General features: G+C 39.1%; 1 protein-coding gene across 2 annotated transcripts; it reads right to left on the minus strand.

Annotated features, from left to right (window-relative positions):
* Window positions 1-2,322: 2,322 nt before the first annotated feature.
* Window positions 2,323-27,293, minus strand: LONP1 (lon peptidase 1, mitochondrial). 2 transcript variants are annotated; one of them, XM_075204649.1, is made up of 18 exons: window positions 26,749-27,293; window positions 25,268-25,356; window positions 24,477-24,596; window positions 23,406-23,625; window positions 23,119-23,180; window positions 22,896-23,025; window positions 22,676-22,759; window positions 21,349-21,569; window positions 19,305-19,443; window positions 16,952-17,130; window positions 16,343-16,430; window positions 15,921-16,043; window positions 10,827-10,943; window positions 10,464-10,604; window positions 10,163-10,328; window positions 9,592-9,800; window positions 3,753-3,917; window positions 2,323-2,653 (listed from the first exon to the last, which is right to left on the minus strand). In XM_075204649.1, the coding sequence occupies exons 1-18, from the start codon at window positions 27,241-27,243 to the stop codon at window positions 2,504-2,506; spliced, it is 2,898 nt and encodes a 965-aa protein (XP_075060750.1). In that variant the 5' UTR covers window positions 27,244-27,293; the 3' UTR covers window positions 2,323-2,503. The 2 variants fall into 2 exon arrangements, with proteins under 2 accessions (XP_075060750.1, XP_075060751.1); XM_075204650.1 differs by lacking the exons at window positions 2,323-2,653; window positions 3,753-3,917 and adding an exon at window positions 3,947-3,999.

The raw sequence follows: 27,293 nt of genomic DNA on the forward strand, positions 1-27,293 counted from the left end.
CCTTTAAAGGGTCCACTAATAAAAAAAAAATGCAGGTTATTTCTCCTATTCCTATTTTCAAGGTCCTCCAATTTTTCTGTAATTGCTTGGAGAGACTGAGAGTCAATTATAGCTTGATAGTGGTTATGGTCTTCTACATCACTTGTGTGCTGTGCAAAACCTGAAAATCCTATAGGCAGCACAGTGGCTAAGTGGTTAGCACTTCTGCCTCTCAGCACTGTGGTCATGAGTTCAATTCCCGACCATGGCATTATCTGTGTGGAGTTTGTATGTTCTCCCTGTGTTTGCATGGGTTTCATCCGGGTGCTCCGGTTTCCTCCCACACTCCAAAAAAAATAAAAAATAAAATACTGGTAGGTGAATTGGCTGCTAACAAAATTGACCCTTGTCTGTGTGTCTGTCTGTGTGTGTGTGTTAGAGAATTTAGACTGTAAGCCCCAATGGGGCAGGGACTGATGTGAGTGAGTTCTCTGTACAGCGCTGCGGAATTAGTGGCGCTATATAAATGGTAATAATTATAATCTATCTGTGCACAGGAGGAATCCAGCACAGTGTGGAGAATCTCAAATGTTTGGACTAACCCAGCATTTGTGTGAACGTGACCAAATTGTTACTGTGGTTAGTGTCTGCTAAATTATTCTAAAAAAAAAAAAAAATTTATGAACCAGTTCTATTGGCAAAATTATTTTTATATTTTATTTTGGGGGAAAAGTAGCTAAAACTTGATAACATTGTAGTGCTAAAGCAAGTTAATATAAAGCAATGTGTCAGTTATGTGAGATGTGTTCACAATGAGCAGCAACAGTTTTATTAAAATATTTAAAAAATAAATTGTATAAATAAAATAAAAATAGTCCCATATTTTCATGTCCATAAGATGTGAAATGTGTATGTTATAAAACTTAAAATACAGGAGCTTAGCTTTTAAGCAGCTAAGCAAAATAGAATTCTTGCAAACATTATCCTGGTTATTTTACGGATTAGTAATATTGGCTTTCATTTCTCTCCAGTTTTTCTTATTTCCCTGATTAGCCCCTCTGTTCTGCAGTTTCACAATATATCAAATCCTTTCAAGATGAATATAAAAGTATATTTGGAACAAGCAAGGCCACAAACAACAAGGCACAAACCACCACACTCTTAGAGACAAGAAATCTTGCTAAACAGAGAATAAACCTGTCCCGCGAGGAGGAACACAGCAGGGTCCGTTCTCTGCAGTAGAAATGGTGCTTAGAGATCCCTGTAGATGGCGCCAGGAAGTGGGGGAGGAGTTTTAACTCTCCTCTTCCTTCTGTACAGAGAAAAATGACAGCCTGGAGTGATATAGCCGTCAAGGCTACTCAGCAAGGCTCAGGGACCCAGTGTGGAGGAAGGTCGCAAGCTATCAACCCTTTGGAAGGCATCCCTGAGCCTAGAACCCCCCCCACCCCCAAATTTAAAGGTATTAAATAAAAAAAATACATTAAATAAATTGAACTAACACTAAATTCAGGGCAAGAGCCGTAAAAAACACGTCTGACTCGAGGGCCCTAAAACTAAACTGAATATCCTTCCTATGGGAGGGGTAAGCTTGGGTGGAGTTACACTCACAGACTCAACTGTTTAAGTGACTGGACTCCTGGTACCACCTACTATACCCCTATGTATCGCACTTTCCCCCAATTAGATGTATGAGAAACATGCATTTTAGATATGTTTTATGCATTTTCTGTGCCATCATCATGCGCAGCTCTCTTCTCTATACAATCTATTGTGCAGGAGAAAAGAGTCATGACGCATTCTAAATTTAAAATCTTAGAATGGGAAGGAGCCCATAAGAAACGATTCATGCTGCCGTTAGCAGCTGAAAATCCCATTACCAGCAGATAAGTGTGAACCAGCCATCAGATGTATGCTGTGTGCTAATAACAAAAATATTAAACATATAATGCCATTATGTAGACATGGAAACTATTAAGTCGTTAAATGATAAAGCATGGCTTAGATGTTGCGGACATCTTCTAAATAATCATAAGCAAGACAGAAAACAATATCAAACAATACTATTGTAGATGCGATTATGGAGATTTCTAGGAATACTACAGCAAGAATTTATTTTTGAGATTTAAGCTTCATGTCAAAATCTGTATTTTCAACTGGGTTTCTGTAAAGCCACAAATATGGATAAATAAAAATAGCATCTATGAAATCTGAAAATGGATGTACAATGTGGATGCCTGAATAGTATCAACATTATCTTTTTTCTGGGTATGTAGATCTATATCAACTATCATAAGAGATGTTCGATCCCAATCACTGCTAGATGTATTTCAAAGACACAAGTTACAGTTAAAATCCATGTCTTTTAATAATTACAATACTAAATGAATACCATATCTAAAAGGCAAATAGTAAATTGAGCCATAATGAATATACTTGGGCTGCGTAGCAGCAATATTAATGATGCCATTCCAGTGGCTGACACCGAAATAGAGGATCACTCGGGGTTGGGAATGGGAAGGCGTCAGGGAGATGGAAATACAATGTCGTAAATCTCTTCATAATGTTCAACAAAATGCACTTCCAGCCCTTCAGTGATGAATGTGGCCAGATCATAATAATCTTTATTATTTTCCGAGGGGAGGATGATACAGGTAACACCTGCCCTTTTAGCCTGCGGAGAGAGAGGAACAGAGTTATATAGATTAGAGCAAAGATGAAAAACATATCTGTCCTCATACATTACAAGGGATGCCATCTTTTATAGGAAACAAGAATTCCATCTTTCCTATTTGTGCTATGTTTCTGCAATTAATAAAATGATCACATGAATGGTTTGCCAGACAGAAAATTGCAGCGTGCAGAGGGGTAAGACAAGACCGATCACATAAATTCCTTACACGGAATCGGGAATGCTATTCCCTGGTTCACAGGGGAACAGCACTTTCAGGGCACTTAAGCTTTGATAGCTTAACTGCATCCCCCATTTAATGCTAAGGGAGCGTGATTAACCATCAGAACACTGTACATTTCCAGCCCTCATCTGTTAGGTGGCTGCCCTAACTGCATAGCTGCTGTGTGGCAAGATGCACTCACACCTGCCTGCTGCCATTCCAGATCAAGCTCTACACTGGTGGTGCCCCGATCCCACAGTTGAATCAACTTTAGGAGATGATCCTGGCGCTTGCTGGACGTTCTTGGGCACCCTGAAGCCTTCTTCACAACTATTGAACCTCTCTCCTTGAAGTTCTTGATGATCCGATAAATGGTTGATATAGGTGAAATCTTACTAGCAGCAATATCCTTGCCTGTGAAGTCCCTTTTTGTGCAAAGCAATGATGATAGTTTCCTTGCAGATACGATGGTTAACAGAGGAAGAACAATGATTTCAAGCACCACCCTCCTTTTAAAGCTTCCAGTCTGTTATTATAACTCAATCAGCATGATAGAGTGATCTCCAGCCTTGTTCTCGTCAACATTCTCACCTGTGTTAACGAGAGAATCACTGACTTGATGTTAGCTGGTCCTATTGTAGCAGGGCTAAAAGGCAGTGGAAATGTTGTTTTTGGGATAAAGTTCATTGTCATGGCAAAGAAATTGTAATTCATCTGATCACACCTCATGACATTCTGGAGTATATGCAAATTGCCATCATAAAAACTGAGGCAGCAGACTTTGTGAAAAATAATATGTTGACTGTACTTCATAAAATTGTTTCAGTGTTTGTAAACCTATTCATTAAAGTTTTTATTTTTCATTTTCTGTATACTCACAGCTATAGTTTTTTCTTTGATGCCCCCTACAGGCAAAATTTTCCCAGTCAGTGACACCTCCCCAGTCATTGCCACATTTTGGCGAGCTGGACGCCCCAAAGCAAGGGAAAGCAACGCAGTGACAATTGTGCAGCCAGCACTAGGACCATCCTTTGGTGTAGCACCCTAAATAAAACAATAGAAACATATTACTTTTATAAAAATGCATTTAATTACTTACTATTGGATTATTTCATTGTGGATCAACCTATGAAAGAGAGGAGATAAAATAATGACTCATTTAGCTTTGCAACATATATTTCTCATAAATGTAGGTTTTTGTTGTTTTACCGTTGTTAGTAAATAAATCATATTACAGTTAACAATTATTGAATTATGGGTTTGTGCAAAACTATATTAAAATATAATAATTTCTTTATACATTGTCCATTCTTTTAAAAACCTATACGGTTATCAAAAGGATGGCTGCTCACACCCTGGACATCGTAGTGTGCCAACAAGGATTTTCAAAGACATTTTAAGGTAAAAATAAATACACCAAAATAATGTTTTATTTTACATTTAGCTTTTCTACATATTAGACAACTGCTCTATGTTTTGCAGCTGGTTTCGTCAGTAAATTTGTTAATTTGTTCTCATCACCACTATCCAATATATAATTGGTTACTACAGACCCAGGAGTGTTGAAGAGTTTAATCCGAAAATCAACAGTATGGGGTCAGCAACCCCCCCGATGTGTCCTGTTAGTGCTATTCTCTAGCCAATCCTGTAAATGTGTCCTAGATTAGATTGCCAATCTTGAAATCATTATACTTGACTTCAGTTAAGGTTATATTCCCTTATAAGGTCACAAGCTTTCCTGGAGAACTGACCATGTTTTCAAAGCTTGAATAGTAAAGCATTACCCTCTACATGGGTGGGGTACGGAATAACGGTGCTGATTGCACAGACAAGACTTACCACGACATCTTGAGTCCGGACGGCTGCTTCCCGACGAGGATCCATCACGACTCTTCTGTGAAGCGACTTGAAGCAATCCCGAAGAAAGAAGACGCCGATGGGACTTGTACAACCCTTTGTAAAAGTACATTGTACATGGGCGTATAGTTACATGACCCCCTTAAGAGCAACATTAACAGTGTCGCCTATGTCAGTGACGTCATCAAGTCCTGCCGGCGTCTTCTTTCTTCAGGATTGCTTCAAGTCGCTTCACAGAAGATTCAAAATGGATCCTCGTCGGCAAGCAGCCGCCTGGACTCAAGATGTCGAGGCAAGTCTTGTCGTTGTAGTCAGCATCAATATGCTGACTATCACCGCTCTACATACACATTGGAAATAGACGATAAGTTCCACCCTGGCCCCCAATGGTTACTCCGATGCTCACAAGAAATCCCTAGCAAACCCCAGCACTGTCAATCATAGTCTGAACAAATCTCAGATGCTTCTTTTAAAAGGCAGATGTTGGCCAGCATATACCTTCATGTTCATTGAAGGACTGCTTCTGTCTTTCCAGTTTGCATTCATAGAGGCATATTCAATTGTTTGCGTTACAGCCAAAATTAACACGCCCCGCGCACTATTACCGTCATTACGGTAATACTGCACGTAAATACAGATATTACGGTACTTTTCTCGCTGGATTTCAACTCGCGGCTCAGGGAGCTGCGTAATACCGGTAATAGTTTTAACGCCGCGGGCATATTCAACAATTGAATATGCCCCATAGTCTGTTTTCTGACTCCATAGGACACTTTTAGCCTTGTTGAAGCCATGGGTCTGCCGTGCACAAAATGGGTGTACCAAGATGACAAAATATGCCTCAGCTGGTGCAGAGAATGGTCTTATGTGCACAGCATAGGTCACAGCCAGCTACAACAGTATAATAATACACCATCTCAGACCATGTAAGATAATTGCTCACATGTCTGTACAAGTTAACATTTTTAAGATTCTTTTTGAAAACCCATATCTTTATAGGTGACCTTATCCCCGATAACAATATTCACACTAATGCACCCTCACAACTGTCCCAATCTCCACTCTGAACCAGATTTGCTCCTCTTGTTTCATATGTGCCCTCTTTCACTTAGAATGTAAGTTCTTAATGAGCAGGGTTCTTCATACCCTTTGTTTTCATGTATGTATTTATTTTGTCTACCTTCTATGTCCCTGTTTTAGATATGTGCTGTTTCCCTACTGTACAGTGCCGCGGAGCACTGTGGCACCTTACAAATCTACGGGCTTGGAACATAAAATAGACCTTCCCAATATCATAACATAGGAACCTCTGAAAAGCGCTAAGGAATTTGCTGGCACTATATAAATAAATGTTTAATGATGAACCTCTAGTTCTCCTCTAATCTGTGGAGGTGGATGTACTAAATGTCTATAAATGCCACAATGTCCCTAAGTGGTACTGAATGGATGACAGACCAGAGAGACTTGAATTTTTGTAACCTTACACTACAGCATGGAAGGATCTGCCCTACTTGGGCACAAAAAACTAATGTGAAGGGAGGTAAACCAGTGACGACTTAATGTACAAGAGACATAAAACAATTATAATATTTTGTAACTGAATAAGCATGGTAGATGAAACGGATTTTCAACTCAGATAAATGTGTGACCAAATGTTTTTAAAAAGGAAACACTTAGCCCATTAGGAGGTAATTAAGCTAGGCAAAACCTTTGTGAGGACACCAGCTTAAGATATGCAGATCACAGACATCCATTGTTTTTGATCATGTATTCCACTAGCTAATTGACTTCCTTTCAATAGCTAATGTAAACATAAAATAACCACTAGGTGTAAATTAGAGAGCCATATACCTAGGCGAGAATCATGGAGAATCCTGTAAAACCTGTAGGCTCTTTATACAGGTATATAGAAATATGAACTTGAAAGAAAATGCCTTCATTTTTCATATTTTAGGGAATCTAGGTACAAAACATACTGAGGAGCACAAACCACACCAGGGTTGTGAATGACAGGTACGGGTGGTATCCGGGAATAGCTAAAATCACATCTTTGGAAAAGGTATGTCACATTGTCAAAAGGTCATCATGTTTGGTATCAAAAGATGGACAGTCATAGGGGATTTATGAATGATAAAATTGGATCGATGCAACGCTCTACAAAAAAAATAGATCACGTAGTAGAATTGGTTAGTAAATCAGGCAACATGCAAATGGTGATTGAAAAAGTGTCACAGGCCACAACCACTGATTAGCATTAAACGCTGCCCCTGTGAAGACCATCCCATTTCATGTTGCTTAAAAACCTGTGTTTTGAAGGGACAAACTGTCAGTTTCTTGGGGAATCAATCTAATTGAAGTACTGTCCATCTTTTCTGCCTATCCCCAGGCATACAGATTATGAGAAGCTATGCTCTGTACTTTTATCCCTTTTGTTTTTATAACGGTTTGCCATTTTTTATTTGTATGTCAAATCTTTATCCAATTGTTTTTATTATCTGTAAGCATTGTACTTTTTGTATATTAAATCTAAAATGTAATAGTTCTGCCCTTATTGCTCTAAACAAATTCATTGCCTGTTTAGAAAAAACAGATTGCTTGGCTGGATTAACTCTTTAGAAACCAGTGTGTAAAGGGTTAAGGGCTTAGCTACCAGGGCACAGAGTGCGCTCAATTGGGTGATTAAGTCATAGGTTTGCTACGGGCCTTATACGTAGCTGGTGGCAGTTGCTGATAGGTGTGACGTGTGCATCTGTGTTGGGAAAAGGGACCAGCGAAATCTGTAGCCTTAGAGAAAGAGGCGAGTGTGAGATTTGGGGCTGGAATCCTGTGTTCCCTTACAGTAAGCTTCCAAGTCACAAGTGCACAGAGGGCGGTTTGTGACAGATAAAGGGGTTCAGGAGCGATTTCCTGACAAAATAGAGGCGATATATTGTATGACTGTTGGAATATATGATAATATATCTAATCAGGGAGTAGCTAGAGGAGTTTATCCCTGACACATTTAAATAAGGGAAACGCTTAAGTATCACTCGGAAAGTAAAACTTGCATTGTTAAAAGAAAATATGAAAATGGTCTAGGGTAGGAGATAAAGTCAGAGAGTTCAGGGGGCAATAAATTATGTGTACTGCCCATGAATCTCCTACTACCCAATGACTTTCTTCCAGGTGATTAACAACCTCCCAAATTTCAAGATCAGAGACCGCTTAAAATAAGATTACTTACTAAGTGAGTTCACACGATAGTACTACCTACCGATCCCTCAAATAACTCTTGTTATGTAACTAAAGTAATGAAATGTGGCTAGATCTTTGTTGTATCTGCTCCCCTTTCTTGTTTCTTTTTAGTTCTAAATCCCCTCCCCTTTAAAGCCAAAATTCTAATAAAAATTATTGATGGAAAGAAGAGTAATTATAAGCCAGTGAATTGAATGTGGAAGCAAAGGAATTTTAACACCACAATATATAAAAAATCTCATTATTGCTGGAGAATGCGCAGGTAGATTCCCCTTCTTCACAGAACTTAAGCGGTAATGGATGAATAAATCATGACGTAAATGAGGATACTTATGGTAAGGAGTGGATAAAGTAATGTTAATCGCAAAAACCAGGGAAGATGTAAATGTGTTTCATTTACTAAATCCAGTTGGTAAAATCAGGGTGGTGAAATATGGAAACAGTTGACGATCTACTTTAATTTAAATAAGCGGGAAGGAGACTTACATATCACGTGGATACATATAATTTAATTCAATTGATCTCTGGAGCAACTGGAAATATCTGATACCTGTTTGTATCCCATTTAGAGAACACACACTCTCCACTCCACATATGCTGGTTTGGAGAGTGAGCCACATAAACAGAATTAATTAAAACAGGAACAAGGCATATTTGTGACAAAAAACTGCAGTGGATACCCCCAAAGCGGACAGATCTATGAGCAGAAAAAGAAACTGCTGCAAATCTATGTTTCAGTAAAAGAAGTCACATAAAGATCTTGTTTGAGAGAGATTTCAGCTGCTCAAACAAGAGAAGGTCGTCAAAAGTCATAATATTCCTTAGGATCTTTACTCCCTTTGAAGTCTGTTGTATTGCATCAGGCATTGACATTCACTTGGAAGATAGGTGTTAAACCACAACAGGCTATGGAGACCAGATCGCCATTTAAACCTTTTTAAGTGCTGGATCTCTCTTCCAACGTAAACATACTGATTGCATTGACTTAATCGATGTACCATAGGTGCTGACCCTTTATGGACTAGGTGCTCCAGGGACAAGAGGAAGCCCACTTCTATATTAATGGCTTGTTTTGTCAGGTTGAGGGTTTAAGCAACAGTTAACGTGCGCCACTTGACTGGCCAGGAACTCCCATCCACACACAAAGTTTGATACTGCCAATCTCCCCTCCACCCATAAGGGTGCAGATAACAGTAACTGATCACTGTGGCAGCCATATGGATTATACAGAAAGTATGAACATGTATTGTGATATATATTAATCCAGTGACATTAATGGGTAATACCCTACATTCACCCAACACATGTGATCTGCTCAACAGCTACAATAGGAACAATGGTTCTCAATTCCAATTCCCAACTACCCTCACAGGACATGATTTATCTTTGTAGTGTCTGTTGGGACAATCACCAACCTAGTCAAACAGACTAATTCACCTGGGCATGACAACCCTCAGAACATGATGTACTGGGGTGCTTAGGAGCACGACGTAAACTCTCTAAATGGAAATAGGAGATCATTGAACACATTCCATATAAAAATATAGGATGATTATTGCTCTCCTCTGAACTTTCCTTTCATTCTAAAATGTCTTGTAAAAGAAAGTGATGAAGTCATAACACTCACCTCTGGGACATGTAAATGAATGTGCGAAGTCGTCAGCATTCCATTATCTGGGTGCTTTCTCATCAAGAAAGCACGAGCAAATGTGTAGGCAATTTTTGCACTCTCTTTCATAACATCTCCAAGCTGACCTGTCACTTCTAGGGAACCATCCTTATTTTCTTTGGCAAGTGGACGGCGAAGAGAGGTCTCAATAAATAGGGTAGAACCACCTGTGAAAGACAATTTGGAAATGTAATGACTATCGTAACAAATCAGGGATTACAATATGGCGTGTACCATAGTAGTTGCACATGTAACAAATCATTAGTCAGTAATTCCTTTATTTCAGAATGATAAAGTCACCAAAGGTAGTAGTATTTAGGGGGTAACAAACTCAACTGCAGTCAAGCAAGCAGCCCTAATACAAATATCAATGGGTAAATTTATTGCACTTCTACTATACAATAATTTTAATGACTTATAGGGAGTAATTAAATGGGTAGAATTGCTACACCCTCAATGCCTTATTTCTGCTATACCCAGAACATACCGCATACATAGTGATGCACTACAACTACAAATGATTTCTCACCCATGGCAGTCCAAGCTAGGCCCATCACCACCCCAGGTGGGGTGACATTATACATCCTGTCAACAGTGAAGATTGGCTTTCCAACAAAGTCCTGCAGGTTGGAGGGGGTCACTTCCACATACTTCGTTTCTCCATTCACAATCTTGTATGCAGACTTCCGTAGAACCTTGGCAAACATGAAGGTCAGTCATTTATATCACCCACATATACCTGCTTCTTGCATATTTTTCAAGTTATTTTCCACTTAAGTCAACATATACCATTAACCTATTAATATAATCAATAACTTTCCTTTCCTCACCTTTTCCACCTGCTTCTGCAAGTTTCGGACTCCACTCTCTCTACAATACTGTTTGATCAACACAGTGAGAGCATCCGATGTGATGCGAGTCTTGCCTTCATCCAACCCACACATAGTCAGAGCTTGTGGTACTAGATACCTCTGCAAATAGACAGACGCAGGTTTCATCATGCAGATCCAGGGGATTTACTTTGAGGATGGATGAAAAGATTCCAAATACCAAATGTTAAAAGTCATGTTTCCTTGACCCGTCTTAATAGAAAAACAGCGCACACACTTTAGGACTGTATATAAGTAAACATTTATAAGTGATAGCCTTCAAAATAAGTCACATAATAAAGGGGTTATCAAAAAAGGTTTCACCTCAGCTATGGCCAACTTCTCCTGGGCCACGTAGCCCGAGATATTGATCATCTCCATACGATCCCTCAGAGGCTCTGGAATAGTTTCTGTGACATTGGCAGTGCAGATGAAGAGGACCTGCAGGAGATAAATGGAGTTTAGAGAGCTCAGTCATCATCAGTAAATCAACAATGTTGACTGTTGTAGTTGCTGACAAAATCGGTATAACCATAAACGGTCATAAAAGCGCAAGTTTTAGGAACTCATCAGAACTGAAGATTAGACATTAGAGTCTGAATTGGATTTGGATATGTCTTATTAGGAGCATGCTTTCCTATGTGCATCATACTAACAAACACTACAGAGAGCCCAAATTTGCTGATGTGGCAGTAACAATTATTATTACATTTTCTTTAGGTAGTGCCAACATATTCCTCCTAATGTACCTCTAATGTAGCATGCCTCATCTACCTAAACACTTTTTTCATAATAGAAAAAAATGTATTACTTACCCATAAATCCTCTTCAAGGCCAAATAGGGGAAGAGATTCACGATGGAGTACTGCCCACCCACACACAAAGAGAAAGGAAAAAAAGAGGCCCCATTCTCTTCCTACTTAATTCCCACCTCCAACAAAGGGGACTCAGTTTTCATGTAGCAACAATGAGTAGGAATAGACCAAAACCAAGCAACACTAAAATCAAACCATACTAGGGGCACAAAAATAACATTTAAGGCAGAAGGGCTGTGCTCCCTATTTGGCTTTGAAGAAAAGTTTTTATCAGAAGGTAAGAATTCCCAATTTCTCCCAAGGGGGAAAACACAGATGTTCTACAGTATTCCGTTATGGAAGGAGGGATGGATACTATGCAAGCACAGCCTAAAACACCTTCCTGTCAAAAGCTTACATCATATGAGATAACAATGTGCACCAGATAAACTTTCTGAAGATGCACAAGGAGGACCATGTGGCTGTTTTGCACGGATGTTCTGTTGATGCCCCAGGAAGGTTCAACATCCCGCATACAGCGAGTAATCACAGTGAAGGCAGCAGCTTTCCAGCCTTCATAAAAGGCCCACCTGACCTTCTCTTACCCACAGGGAAAGACTGTGAGGAGTCTGCCTTAGTCTTATTCAGACCTCTGAAAAAGAACCAAAAGTGACTAATTGTCAGAAAGAGTTGGTCTGCTGTAAAAGACTGAAAGTCTATTACATTCAGAAAGTGTAAGTCAACTGCCTCTGCCAACCAGGATTTTGCCAGAAAAACTAGAGAATGAGCTCCTGTTTTTTTGTAGATAAACAAGACCACCTTAGGGAGGATTAGCGGGTTGGTACGCACATACACTGCAGGAGTAGGGTATGACTAGAAGGAAAACAACCTTAAATGAAAACTTGTTCAAAGTAACCTTTGATAAGGGATCAAAGTAATTCAACTGGAGAAAAGAATGAACCATACTAGGTCCCACCCCAAAAATACGAGGTGGACGTGAGTGATGGCTTGAATGAATTGCTGACCTCCGAAATGGAGAAAAAAGGGCCTACAATGGTAAAACCTGTACCTTTGAAGGACTGGGAGACAGCTATCTGTCCAGAACACCTTTGGATAAAGCCATGAGATAAGACGGTTGAAAAGTGTCAAGAGGAAAATGCAAATTGTGGGATAACCATTAATTCTTTCCCTCAAAATACTCCATGGCATCCATTACAATGGTTAGGTTCCCTTACCAGTTTAGGTAGAGACAGGATAAATAAAATTCCCCCAGACTGCATTTAAGCAGCTACTCTTCCCCTACATCTTTCAGTGACTTTCCAAGCTTTTTCTGAAAAATATAATCAGCAAGGGTAGAAAAACTGGGGTGTTGGAGTATTTTTAAGAAAAGGAATAAATGATAACCATAATAATTCACATTTTTCCTCTTCAATCCTCCATGACAGTCAATATAATGGGCTGTACCCAAGCAATGCAGTACAGAGGCCAACAGAGAACATATCAGCTACAAATGCTGCATAATCAATAATTTATTCAGTAGCTGTGTGGAAAACATATCTCCCAAACCGAGAGTCAACAGAGGATAAGACATCCAGATGATAGCAACTAGTGAAGGTATGGGTGTCTCGCCAGCTGTTTTGAAAAGCTCTGCTGCTGAAGCCTGAGCCCTTGTTGCCCAATATGTTAAAAGGGGCTCACCCTTTCCAAGATCCTGTATGAATCACAATTATTTTGGATATTTTTCTATATTCTTCTGTCCTGGATACATATATGAAAATTTACCTAACCAAGTCGAATGACTACAGCATTCTTTGCGTTCCATCAGTAGGTTGTGAACAAAGGATGGCGGTACGTAATATAGATAATACTTTCCACTTTATCTTCATGAATGTTCATAGAGGGTTCCTTGCACTACAGTGCTTACAATTCATCACCTATAGCGTCACTGATCTCAGAGAAACCTTTTGCAGGTTCAAAAGGGCCAGACGTCAGAGTGATAATAACTAAATGGCGGTCCCACGAAGCCGCAAAGAGTCAGACCATGTGATACAATTCTTCCAAATGTTGATTATTGAAGAGTTCCTATTGCTTGCTTGTAAAAAAAAGTATATTGATCACTTGTTTTGAGAATACCTTATATCCGGACAGTTCCCACTCCATGCCTTTAAAACTCCAGGCCACAGAAGAGCAACATAATTTAGTGGAAATCAATGTGAATAAGCGCTTTACCCAAGGATTTATAGAAAATAAACCATGTGTTATGTTAGCAGAACATCATGTATACTGTTTGACTTTCCACAAATATCTATCCAAGCCAATTTAGTTGGAGGGATTGGAAAGAAGATACAAATGGCCCAAGTAAGAGTATAATGGAGCTAGGGGTCTGGACTCTATATAGTGACGTGGCACGATTCACATATACATTTGTGAAAAGACCTAATTATCTGCAGGTTGCCATACCTCCTGTAAAAGTTATGTGGGAATATGAATCCTGAATATTTATGGATACCATAAAGTCACCAAATGCATCACCTGAATGACTGACCAAAGGGGTCTCCATTCTGAACTACTTCTGTTACAGAAAGAGCTTAAACAAAAAAAAAAAAAAAAAACCAGCAATAATGTCCCCTAATTTTAAATGAAAAAGTTTAAATGCTCCTAAAGTGGTATTTGGTTGGATTATTAGAAGATGTTTCATGGTTTTTACCCTGGACTTTTCAGAAGAATCCACCAACCAGCAAACTAACCATTGATTCATTTTACAGGAGTGTTTCCAAAGACTGTGCACCTTGAAATGCACTTGGCAATCAGATAGACATACTTGCACGCATAAAAAAAACCACTGGGAGTCTGCAGATTTTGCAGTTCAAAAATTACCCTTATTAAATTCTTTTGAGATTGAAAACAGGATAGAAAGACCCATCTCTCTTGTGCAATAAGAAGTTAATAGAATCCTGAGCAACACGCTTGCTAGGGTACTGGGGAAAGGACCTGGGCCTCCAGAAGAGACTGAATGCAGGTACAGATCTGCAAAGGAGTGCTCTAGGAAGAAATAGAGATCTAACCAGTTCCCAGGGAAGATGCATCATCAGGACAACTTGGACCAGAAGGGTTTATTTTTACCTTCCAGAATTGATTGGTAGAGAGGGCTATGAGCCACCCTCTTTTCAGGAATTTTGCATTGTAACTAAACATGGATTCCCAATTTGATAATGAGAAGACTGATAATGGGGCACAAAGATGCTTCTCTATGAAAGAAACCGCAACCTGCAATTTCGGATCCCTGACCAGGCCTTAAACCAGTGTGCTATATACTGCCACCATGTTAGCCTAGAGTGGGCAAAAGTTTCCTAGTATCAAGGGCTGGACAACTAAAGTAGGATGAATGCTCCTAAAGCTGGCCTGCCTTTTGTAACATGGATTCACGAGGTGACTGCTGTGGTAAACATAGCATTAAGAAGGCCATCTGTCCAGTGTCTCCTCAGAAGCATCGTTAAATGATACCAAATCTGGAGTTGATTGCCATTTGTATAGAAAAACCAAGAAACAAGTACATTCACCGGAGGTCAAGCAGACCAGGCCTTAATGTCATCCTAAAAAGGTACAAGGTTCTAAAGTGCAGTTTGTTTAAAATGTCATTCTGGTGCATGCCAGCCTACACAGATCAAGGACAAAAGGTTCTTGTCATTTACCAAGAAAGTGGGCAGTGCTATGGACAAACAGGGATGGAGTCTGGATACTCCAAAGTGTGCAAATGAGTCTTAATTAGTGCAGGAGCTGATTTGTTCCCTGGGTTCAATGCTGCCTTTGCTTGTGTGAGTTTGGCCAGCCTCGGGTGTATGAAAGTCTTCAACTGGTGCTTCATGACTGAAGAAATCAAACTAAGGTAAGAAAGCAAAATACAATACAGACTATGGGACATGTCAGTGGCCCTAACATTCTTGCTGAAGGCACTTGAAAAATACAAATTGGCTGGAGGTGGAGGTCAAAAAAAGGACAGATGGGACCTCTTTCTCCTGTGGGTGTTGCTTAATGCCTTTGTTAGCCTGTATCTCTCTTGGCTAAAAAACAAACGTTAAAAGAAACATTTCCCAGTTTTGAAAAATACGCTGCAAAAAGTAACAAAAATAAAATAAAATGGCAATTGTGTCATAAATATCTCATGGGGCTCAGACACAATGTAAAATTACAAAATGTATTACGGACTACAATTTTTGTGCAGTTTAAAAATATGTGGCACACTTTTTAAAAAAACCCCAGTGAGAAATTCATTTTCAGCCAAATGTAAGATAATTAATATCAAATACAATAATTAGTCAAACAGAATCATGGGTTTAAAATCTGGCTCTCCGGCTTACTTTGCATCATGGCAATAAAATGAACTCTTGCTGAATATAATGTAATTTTTGGTTTCACAAGTGCCAACATATAAAATGTTCAATTGACAGGAAAGCATATAATAATGACCCGATTTCCTTTTTTAAGTGTTTTAATAGTTTTTAGGAATGGCACTCCGAATTACATAAAAAACATTACCTGGCAAGCCCCTAAGTGCCAACTATTCTGTATAAGGGATTGCATATATGTGCAAAGTCAACTTTGGAAACAACTATAATTATCTTACCTTAGATAAGTCTACAGGTACATCCAAATAGTGGTCCAGAAAGTTTGCGTTCTGCTCTGGATCCAGAAGTTCCAGGAGAGCAGAAGATGGGTCACCTTGATACCCACGCCCAAGTTTATCCACCTGTAGGCAGGAGAGACACTGTAGTTTAATCATTCACAAATCAGGTCAGGAGAACCTGAATTTCAGAATAAATTGTGTGTAGGTTGTTGGAACATACATTACAGCACCCCTGCCCTTTGAGAATATAGATTAAATACATAGCTGTAGGCTATATATTGCAACTATACTGTATTGCGAGACATTCTGAGCAAAGCTATATGCTGTTAAAATACATACTACAAAAGGTTTCTCTATATCCTCCTATATATGGAGGTACAGGGCTATGTGTTCTGGTCATTTTACCAATGATCACCACAAACCTCATCAATAAGAACAAGAGGGTTCTCTGTCTTCGTCTTCTTCAAGCACTGAATGATTTTCCCGGGCATGGCCCCAACGTATGTCCTCCTGTAGAGTGAATGAGATGCACCATTGTAATTGTGAAACGATTACTCTCTACACACATAGAAGTCCACATTTGTTTTTCTTAGTGATCTGAACACCATGCTTCTATAGCTACATGTTTGCATCTTACGAATTTAAAAAAACCCCTAAAAAAAACCAAACACACCCAAAAACTTTTTTTTTTTCAGTTTTTGCCATTTTAAAGTCAATTTTAGCTTGGAAGTGGCGACATATCCCGAAGTAGGGACCTGAAAGTTGGTTGTGGTGGGATATGTAAAGGGAAAATGTCCCAGCTACATAGTCTTAGTGGAGCTACAGTAGCAATAGAATATACTTTTTTTTATTTTAAGGAAAAAAAAGTTAAACACAGAGAAACTTGTATTAATCCAACTCAAACATGCACTGAAGAAATTTTTATATAGGAATGGATAGGAATGGATATAAACTTGTATTGGAGGTTAAAGGACTTGAGAAATGCCAAATGCCAATGTACAGAGACTACTAAAAATAGGAAACTCACTCACCTGTGACCCTTAATCTCCGCTACATCAGTCATCCCACCCACACTGAACCTAAAGTACTCCCTGTTCAGTGCACGGGCGATAGAGCGGGCAATACTGGTTTTCCCCACTCCTGGTGGACCAAAGAAACAAAGAATCTTTCCCTGGGTACTTCCTCGGAGCTGGCTCACAGCTATAAACTCCTATATAAAACATCATAGAATGTATTATGCATATGTCCAACAAGCAAACATTAAGTACGTATGTCCTTGACTGCGACATTTCTGAATTTAGGTTTCTGAAGTTGCGCGCTTGTGTCATCACTGGATTGGCTAACTGAAAAACCAAGTGAACTCAAGAATATCTTCTTTATCTTTGATTGTTTGGTACACTCTCTAATCCAAAATATCTAGTGGCTCATTCTCCCTCTCTGTTTAAAAAATGGGAAGTTATTTGAATTTGCGAACAAGTGGGTGTAAGTATATCAGGGAAAATAATATTAAGCTCAACATCTCTGAGCTGAAATGCTTACAATTTAAATGTGGTCCAGAAAGCAAACATAACCACACATAACAAAAAGCAAAACAACAAGTTATTATGTTTACTAAACACAGTTCACAAAAGTGCAACGATTTGAAAGGTATGATCCAACTTTGTGATTTTTTCCCAATTTGGTATCACATGTCATTTACCTCTAATAATTGCACCCAGAAAGAGCCACCTCAATGCCCAACGTCAAAGGGTGTGAATTCTGAATAGTGAAAATCTACTTGGAATCTTTAATTAAAACCTGTTGATGTCACTCAGATGACATAGTTAGAGGGACAGGCATGTCCCATGAAGAACAAAGGCTCTCTATTTTGTTTTCTAACATTCAGCAACTGTTAAATATATCTAAAAAAGAGTTTATATAATTAAAGATGCAAGCTAAATATGCAGTGTTACCAGCAAAATAGACTCTGTAGTTCTATTACATTTACTAAAAATAAATATAACAACAATGGTGCTTTATTCCACTATTCCTTTAAGATGTGGTCATGGTAAAAAGGAACATACGGAACACAGGTATTGGCAAAGATTGTAGGAGTGCTACCAAATAACAGGTGAGAGATCAACTTTTATTCAAAGTTAGATTGGGTGGTTTTAAATGCAGAAAGAGGAGCAATACAATTTCAAATGTTGAGAATTTTGTTCAGAGATTTAATTCACACACTTAGATCCAAGCAACTGAGCCAGGGTTTCCCAAACCCAGTCCTCAGGGCTCCCCAACAGTGCAGGTTCTCCGGATCACATGTGACATAATTAGGACCACCTGTGGATCTGTTACAATGTGTCAGTCAGTAATGAATACACCTGTGCTCCAGCAAGGAGATATCGAAAACCTGCACTGTTGGGGAGCCCTTAGGACTGGGTTTGGGAAACCCTGATTACTGAGCTAATTAGCAGGGAACTTATTATTTAACTTAATTGACCCTTAGGGTATATGTTTTCAAAACATAAAAAAGTGGCGTTATCCTTTACGTGAATGGTGCTCCAGAGAGAAGGTAAAATCTAGTAGGTGAGTTAATTATTGCGTAAAGACAAAAGTATTGTTCAAATTAATGTGGGAGTGAGCATACGCGGTAAAGACGAAAGAGTGAGTGTTGTGGTGTGAGACACTTTCTATCCTTTGGCGACATTATGATTATGCACCGTCTTATTCTGCTCTGTAAAGTGCCTTTCTTAAAGGCTGAATCAAGTTGTTGCGTGAATTCCAAAAGTTAAAAATGAATACAGCATATTACTGAACTGGGGTTTAGTGTTCCACCTAATCTGACGGAACAAAGTCCCCAGGTTAAGTTAAACTATGTACTGATGTTTAACTTATATAATCTCTCACTTAGAACCTAATTTGCATTTCATAGCCATATAGTCAATGGGGAATGTGTGTTTTTATTACATTCCATGAAGCTTTTATTATTTTTACATTTTTCACTGTTTCTTTGTATTTCCCGTTTAAAGTAATCCAAGATGACAAACTTTCCTTCCTTGGTCTGTAGCATCTATTTTGCTTATTTAATTACATTTAGTCATGTGACCCAGCTGTGACTCAAACACTAGTCCTGGGGGTGTTGGTGGGGTGGCAGTAGTGTAACATTTTGAAGTGCAAGGCTAACAATACCAGAAGTGAAACAGCATCATAGAAGACATCTCCAGAGCCCACAAGAAGATTCTGTCAGGGAAGCATTTGTCATACTACACAAACTACTGCAAACACCCTTCCATTGTTATAGGTGGATTCCGGATCACAATTTCTTCTATGGTAAATTACTATATTGTATTTTGGCATATTATAAACGTTAGATAATATTAAATAATAATATTAAAAGATACTTACAAGTATTCTTTTCTTGACATCCTCCATCCCATAGTGATCTTCTTCCAAAACCTCCTCCGCTCTCTGCAGATCCAAGTTCTCCGAACTGTACTTCCCCCAGGGCATGGATGTCAGCCAGTCTAAGTAATTTCTTGTGACACTAAAAAGGTACAGAAGTAGTATTATAAATCAGTACAAGTTAACCATTTTATTCTAGCCACAGGATTAAAAACAAAAACACGGAAAAAAAAACCCACACCCAAAAAACAAAAGCACCCCCCACCAAGCTCAGTCTCAATTTTTGTACGACTGCAGTATAAATATGATGAATGTTGGACTTTTACTACTAAAGGGTGTACTGTTACTGGCTTTGTAACTGTGTCAAACCTTAAATAAACATATTTGGTATTGTTAAACTCAAGAGAACCGTACAATTGAATATAGCGGAAAATCTCTGGGGTTGCACAAATTGGATGAAAGCATAAAACAGAAGCGAGTGAAGTTTAAGTACAGATCTCACCCTTTTGCTAGGTCAACCCCATTAACTGCAAAGTAGAGACAGTTTAAATATATCCACATGGAGAGGTAATAATTCCGAGAACAGAAATTCTGAATAGGTAAATCATAAGGAAACAAGTTCCAAGAGACATGCTGTGCAGGCATGCCTGAGTTAACAAATTCCCTTTTCTGCCATCTGGGATACATAGACATCACCTGCTGGGGACATCACAAATCTACAAGACATCCCTTCCTGTCAAAGGGCCTCTTCTGCAGAAGCACAAAATATTCACTTGCCAATTTTTTTGCAAGGATGAACACTTAACCATCATGTACACCTGATCAGTGGAAGGTTCTGCTTTCATGGCCATCAAAAATCAAAATCTCAAGTAGAATAGGCCGACAGCTGGAAATAAGACTTGTCTGCCAGCGAGTAAGCTTACATAGAGTTTAAATAACCATACGAGCTTGATATGATCAGGTACCTGGTTACCACTTCACAAAAAACAGAAGAGAATAAAAATTGTCAAAATAACCCCCAATAAACAAGTTCTAAATTACAGGCAAGTTATACAGCTTGGATTTCTTCACTGAGGATTTCAAAGGACAGAAGAAAAGCAGACAAAGCTCTCTATTTTTTTCCCCCAATTGCATTTACGTGAAAATTTGCACTAGACTATAAAATTCATACACTTGTTTTCATTGAAGGAGCGTCAGAAGCGGGCAGGGAAAGGTGGGCAAAGAGGGACTTTGCTGTGGACAGTGTGCATGTCCATCAAGTGGACAGAGCACAAAGTCATAGAGCCCAGGAAGAGAAGGTATGTTCCCCTCAGTGCTAAAGGGGTTGATTTGATACTCTGCCCTTTTGCTGGTTGTTACTAAAGGTTTGCAGTATGAGAGGGTGCAGGAATTAGACGGGGAGCAGAAGACACTTCAGTGTAGTTCTAGTGGTAGAATCCCGCAAGCAACAAAAATACAGGTATTAAGATCGACAAACAACCCAATGGTGACATTACTTAATTTGAAAACACATTCATCATGTGAACACAGGTGGTTTACAAAAGAGTCAAGTTCAGAGCAAAGTGACTTAAAGAATTCCAGTTACAAACAGCTCAGTGGCCCCTAAAGAGAGAGAGAACTATGGCTGTGTACCTTTATTTGGCGGGTTTGCCTCCACAAGGGAACATTGTGAGTGAACAGTGGATGGAAAGACCAAAGCGAGTCTCCATTACGTAAAATGTAAACTTCAAACCTGAGACAACAGGTAGAGCTCATGTCCACTAAATCATGTTCACCCTATCTGCCAGTGGGAGGGTTAAGCCTGCAGTGTAGGAGTTATATTCTTAAAGTGCCCTTACAGATGTAAGCAGAGTTTAATACACCTAGTGATGGTTGCGTTCAACTGAAGAAATGGAAGTTTACACTTGACTAGCTCTCTTTTCTCACAGCATACACAATATCATACATCTAATATTCTGCTACTCTGCCACTTCCATAGCAATAACTAATTCAGAGTTACACACCAAAAAGGTTAACAGTGAGTTAACAGCACAGATCTGTGTCTCACCTGAATTCAGAAGAATGGTTGTCAAGTAGTCCCAATTTGCCAAGCTCTTCATCAATGACCTCCATGACATGCTTAGGGACTGTGAGCTCCTTCAAGCGCTCCCGGAACTTCTCCTCAATAGCATCCTTGTCTTCTTTCTCAAGGCCTAGCTCTTTCTTTATGATCTTCAGCTGCTCTTGCAGTAGGTACTTCCTATGAGTCTGTTTGATCTTTTCTTCTACCTGCAAACAAACCACCAGCCACATTTCATTAAAAAATAATCAATAAATAATAATAGAAAAAAAATTCAAAACATGCATATTCTTGCAATTAAGGTTTTAGATGTAGATGTACAAAGTCCCCTTTGAATGGCTTGACAGACGGCTTAACAGCAGCCACTATTAGTGGTAGAATTAGTGGTAGTGCCGTAGAAATGGCCAAAAGAAAACTATTAGTAGGTTTGTCACTGCTTGACACTAGCATGTCAAGCAGTGTGTGGAAGAATTGCAGAACCCCATGCAATACCATCCTGCAATATTTTGGTAATCATTGGCTGGTTGGTTGGTTTTGAGGGTGACTTAGGATTTCTGAACACTTAGTGAAGCCCTGACCTTAACGCAAATGACGATTTAAAAAAGTAATTTCCCTTAGAGCATGTCTACCACTCTTCTGAGTGGTTGAAATGCCGAGTGCATGGGTAGCCAGGTAATGCAGCATGCAGGATGACCTGGCAATTAGTATTTGCCCAGCTCTACAATAAGTATAGATTTAAAGAGTACAATTAAACCCCAAAAATATTATTTTTTTATTATAGGAAAATATGGCACAGCAATACATATGGTGTATCATTAACCTGACATATCATTGCAATGTGCACAAGTATTACCTCCCTACTACATTAAAGATAGCTGAAGCTGCTCCCACATCTTTGCTAAGGATATCTGATACAGCAGTTATTTATACCGCAGTGACATCACTGGCCTTGGGCCATGTGTATAAATTCATTACCACAATAATACATCACAGCAAGTTGGCAAATAGGACAGTCACTCACTGCTTGCTCAGTTAGAGAAACACCGCCCTCCTAACATGGAATGGTATGCATTTCTTACAACAAATGTTACCTATAGCTAGAATTATTAGAATTTATTATAAGAGAGTGACTGATTTAAGGAATTAATTAGATTGATATTTATGGGATTATGAAGGTTTTTGTTTGCCCAGCTGCCTTGCAGGGGTTTTGTTGTGTTAGCCCTTATAAGAACTGGGTGAACTTGATGGACTTTTGTCTATTTTCAACTTTGACAGGTGTGTAACAAAATATTGATGGTGTTTCCACCTATATTACCTCTCGACCCAAACGCTGCTGCAGCTTGCTGAGTTCATATTCTTTCTTTAATAATGACAGTGACTTGTACAGGCGCTTTGGGATCTGTAAAGAATAAAGAGCAGTCACAGTACACCATCTATCTCCGTGAAATGTCACATGGGAGAGAGACAAACTTTCATGCGAGGTGAAGAACTGCACACAACATAAGTACTTTACAGAGCTCCTCAGTGTCGCTTACATTTGTTTCTTCTAAGACATCCTGAAGCTCCTGAGAATCTGCTCCAGTTAGCGCTGCCCCCATATCACTCAAATAAATAGGATTGTCAACCACTCTCTGTCCAGCCTGCATCATCTGCATTACAGACTCCCTTCCATGATAAACAATAGAAAAACAAAACATTACATAAACAGTTCAACAAACAAAAGAAAGGTTATAAATGCAAGATTCTACATACACATACCTGTACAGAGGGTTTAGGGCAATGATGTCACGGATGGTCTTCACTATTTCAGCAGTGAGAGCCTAGAGGAGTTGCAGGGAAAAAAACAACTAGATTAATGTTTTAAACGGTTATCAAATTTTAAGTTTTTCATCCATTGCACAGTCCAAGATTATGATTATGTTTTCAAGTTACAAATCCCATCCAATGACACTGGAGTCCAGCAACAGTTTGAGAGCCACAATGTACTCAAACTTGGTCAAAGGAAATAAGGGAAAAACTCCACAGATCAGTTAGTTTGCGCTTACTTTGACCTCCTCTGTTATCTGGAATTCTTCATGAGCCACATTGTCCACCTCAACCATGAGGACTTCAGGTGCTGCAGTTGAATCAACTACTTCTTGCTTCTTCTTTTCCACCTCATTAATGTGCCGGACGGCTGCATTTCTTCTCCTTTTTTTCCCTTCTACTTTCTCCTCAGTTTTACCATCATCAGTTTCAACTTCAAGCTGCTTATTGATCCTAACCCTACAAAATGCACATAAAAATGAATGAAGTTCCTTAAACCCATTTGGTACAGTCTACAAACTTTTACCTAAGTGGCATTATAATTAAAAAAAAAAAAAAAGATAATTTTATCTTAACCCTAGAGTCAGAAGTGATGTGTCCTGTAGCAAAATTCATGGGGAAGCCTGGCAATGCTACTCCATCCTCCCAGGCCCCCGCTCCGTTCTCAGAGGAACAAAGACCTCTTTTGAGCATTTGCTCATCTGGTGAATGTTGAGTGAAGCCCCAACTGGCCCACCTCACCTACAGGATCCATATAGAACACATCCTTGCAGTGGCAGTAGTTCTAAGTGAATAAAAATGTAAAAAGTTTAACTATTTACAGCATTACTGTACTGCCCATTTCTGTAGAAATCTGTAGATTTTCAAAAGAGATTTTAAATTTGATGTTTGTTACCACACACCCAAGATATAAAATTACATAACAATATCAAAGACAGCCCAAGGAATGAGCTAGGGAAATTCTATGACATGGTTCAAGGGAAGAGGGATTTAGGTATGAAAAAAATGTAAAATTATTTCCTTAATAGTGTGTGACCACTTCTCCCTCTGGTTCCTAATACTGTCATTAACTTGAATACATCATGGGCAATTCTTAGATTTTTCTGCAAATCATTATTTGACAATATACCTACTAATTTAAAGGGGTATCATTCTGCACTGACAGTAGCCTTGATTGCCTGGTAATAAACTGAAGGACAGGTACTTAGAGGAGGGATGCCCAGAAGTGGACAATCACTTTAACTCATGTCGATGATGATTCCTCTAATACAGAGCTCAATTAAATTGTCATTACTATGGTAAATATCTACCTCCTGTGACCCATGACGATCATACGCAGCTTGTCATCCATATCCTGCATCTCGTGAATCTGGACAAAGGTTCCTGTGTGGTAGATTTCATCCAAGCTTCCAACCAAATCTGACTCATTACTAAAGATGGGGAAATCATAAAAGAGAAAATACGTTTTGATACAAAAAAAAACTACACAGAAAAGGATGAGTCACTAACACCAGAATTATGTGTTTTTTTAACCAAATTTCTGCAATTTTTTTAACACCATTAACTTACAACTAAAAACCCCAAACTATTCTATTTAATACAGCATGCTATGAACCGTTCCATAATTATGACCTTTGTAAATGCTGCATTTTGTTTACTACACCAGTGTTCTCTCTAGCACCTATTTCCCGGTTGCTCCACCCGGCTGTTTTTACTTGCCATCTGGCTCTTGGAGCCCAACAGAGTCTTATTATAATAGAATAGACCATTGTTTTCCCTATTATAGCAGACACTATGTGAGCACTACAGCCAGCAGTGTGTGTTAGACCACTGACCACCAGTCTGACCTGTTCTGGCAGGTGTGGGCAATAACCTTCAACATATTTCATTATTACCACAAAATATTACAACTGCCCCCTCCTAGCTTCTTCTTAATACCACCCGGCTGGCAAAATTTTCAGGGGAGTACACATAAAATACATATGCATAATCCTACACATAAATACACACAAAATTGTTTTATACATTCCTGTGTGGAAGACTTTACTTTAAGATGAAATAAAACAAGAAAAAGACACAGCAGGACAAAGCCATCTCTTACGTATCATCTTTCTTCAGGAAAACACCAGCATATGGCTGGGCAAGCCTTACTTTACGCCTCAGAAGTGCGATCAGGTTTGGATTCTTGACCTTAGATTAGAAAATATAAAATTAAAATGTTATTAGTTTTACAAGCAATTTTTAGCTGTTATTTATCAAGATTACAACAAAAAATATATCTATTGAAAACAATCCCATGAGATATCCTACCCTTCATGTTAACATCGCACGTTGTCATATTGATTCTCTTCTTGAAGTACAAGGATCCATATACGCCAGTAACTGATATTACATTCTTTAATATGAGTACACATACTCTACCCCATTTTACCTTCAATTACTGCTTATCACCAACAAATATCTACATTTATAGATGTCAGAGGGAAAATGCCACCAAGTCTCCATATGTGAGCAAATACAGAAAACATAAGAATCTACCTTAAAAGTTTGGCATCAGTCTAGTTTTCGCTAAGTATGTCTCAATAGAAACAGAAAATCAGTGGCCTGCTACAGTATAATTCACCCACAAATAACATCTGTGACAGCTTTATCTGTGGTTAAGAATTCCAAGGTTGTCCCACCAAGGGAAAAGTCAAAAAACGATGCATCAAGATCAAGTAGCTCCAAAAACACATTATCTAACAGTTAAAAAAAACAAAACACTGTCATTACCTTTAAAAGATACAATGATTAAGGACATTTTGGGGATCATTTTTTTTTTTTTAAATAGTTTTATTTAGTTTTCAAAAAAATGTTAGAAACAGAATGAGCAAAGAGGGGATAAACAGGGTAAGCACAATATATAAGGTTACGTTTTATTATTTAGCATCATTCTGCGTGCAGGTGCACTCATTGAATTTTTCCCTATTCATACAGGTGGTGGTGTATAGATTTCACTGGATGTTTAGCAGCTGTCCAATCAGCATCAGCCAGAACAAGTATCAGATAATGAGAAAATAAAATTCTCCTGCTAGAAACTGCCACAGCACAGTCCTGTTTCAGCACCTTCATATGACTGGAAGTCTTCTCAAAATGAATTTACCTGGCTTGGGATTATTATCCTGACAGGTCTGACCAACTACTATATAGTGGTTGAGTTGCTCAGTCCTATCCTTATTTCCATTAGTTTCTCTCCTGTACTTGAGAAACTAGCTCTACTTTTTCTATGCACTCATATGTCTGTGTCTCCTTTCAGTATATTTGATGAAATTCTCCCTATTTACACTTACTTATTGTGTAAGCTTGTTGACAGTTATTGAAGAAAATTATATAAAAATTATAAAATATCAAATTGGAAAGAAGTTAAATAAACAAGTCAGCATGGGGATGTAGTACACCCAGGTCCACCTGAACCGCACTTTCAAATGTTGGTAACTATGTACATCTATTATGCATATAACAGCTTAATACTCAGAAGATAATCCACTAATAAATGACTCGTTATGATATATTTATATAACCTGACAATTAATCAGTTCTTACCTCGATAATCTTGACGAACCTAGGGAATACGGGGTTCCTGGACACCGGGATTACAGGGACATTAGGGAAGACATCGGGGACTGTAAGTGGAGTGAGAGCGGTCACAATGGGTGCTTCATAAACCGCTTCTCCTACCCCGCCGCTGTCACCCCCTTCTCCGCTGCTGCCTCCTTCATCCTCTCCGCTTGCTCCACTCTGTGTCCCATCATCACCAGAAAAAGCACCGCTGCCCCGATTTCCAAAGTCATGTAGGGCTCGGCAATGAATGGGCTGCAGCAGAGGAGCAGAGAAGGCTGCACTGATGCAGCGACTTAGAGGAGTCCTAGTTGATGCAACCTCAGTGTAAGATGCCACAATACCACTCTGCCTTCCCACCGAGTACAATCTGCCCTTGATTACCGAGTTACCCTCGATCTCACGGGCTGCACCTAGTGCTCCGATCCGGCATTTTCCGAGCCATCGGCTACTGTTCCAAAATCGCACATAAGCTGTCATGTTGCCCACTCTCGAGGCACACTATAGTACTTGCTGAGCAGCACGCCGCT

Source organism: Mixophyes fleayi, chromosome 1 (assembly GCF_038048845.1).
Source record: "Mixophyes fleayi isolate aMixFle1 chromosome 1, aMixFle1.hap1, whole genome shotgun sequence".
In the NCBI taxonomy this organism is placed as follows: Eukaryota; Metazoa; Chordata; class Amphibia; order Anura; family Limnodynastidae; genus Mixophyes; species Mixophyes fleayi.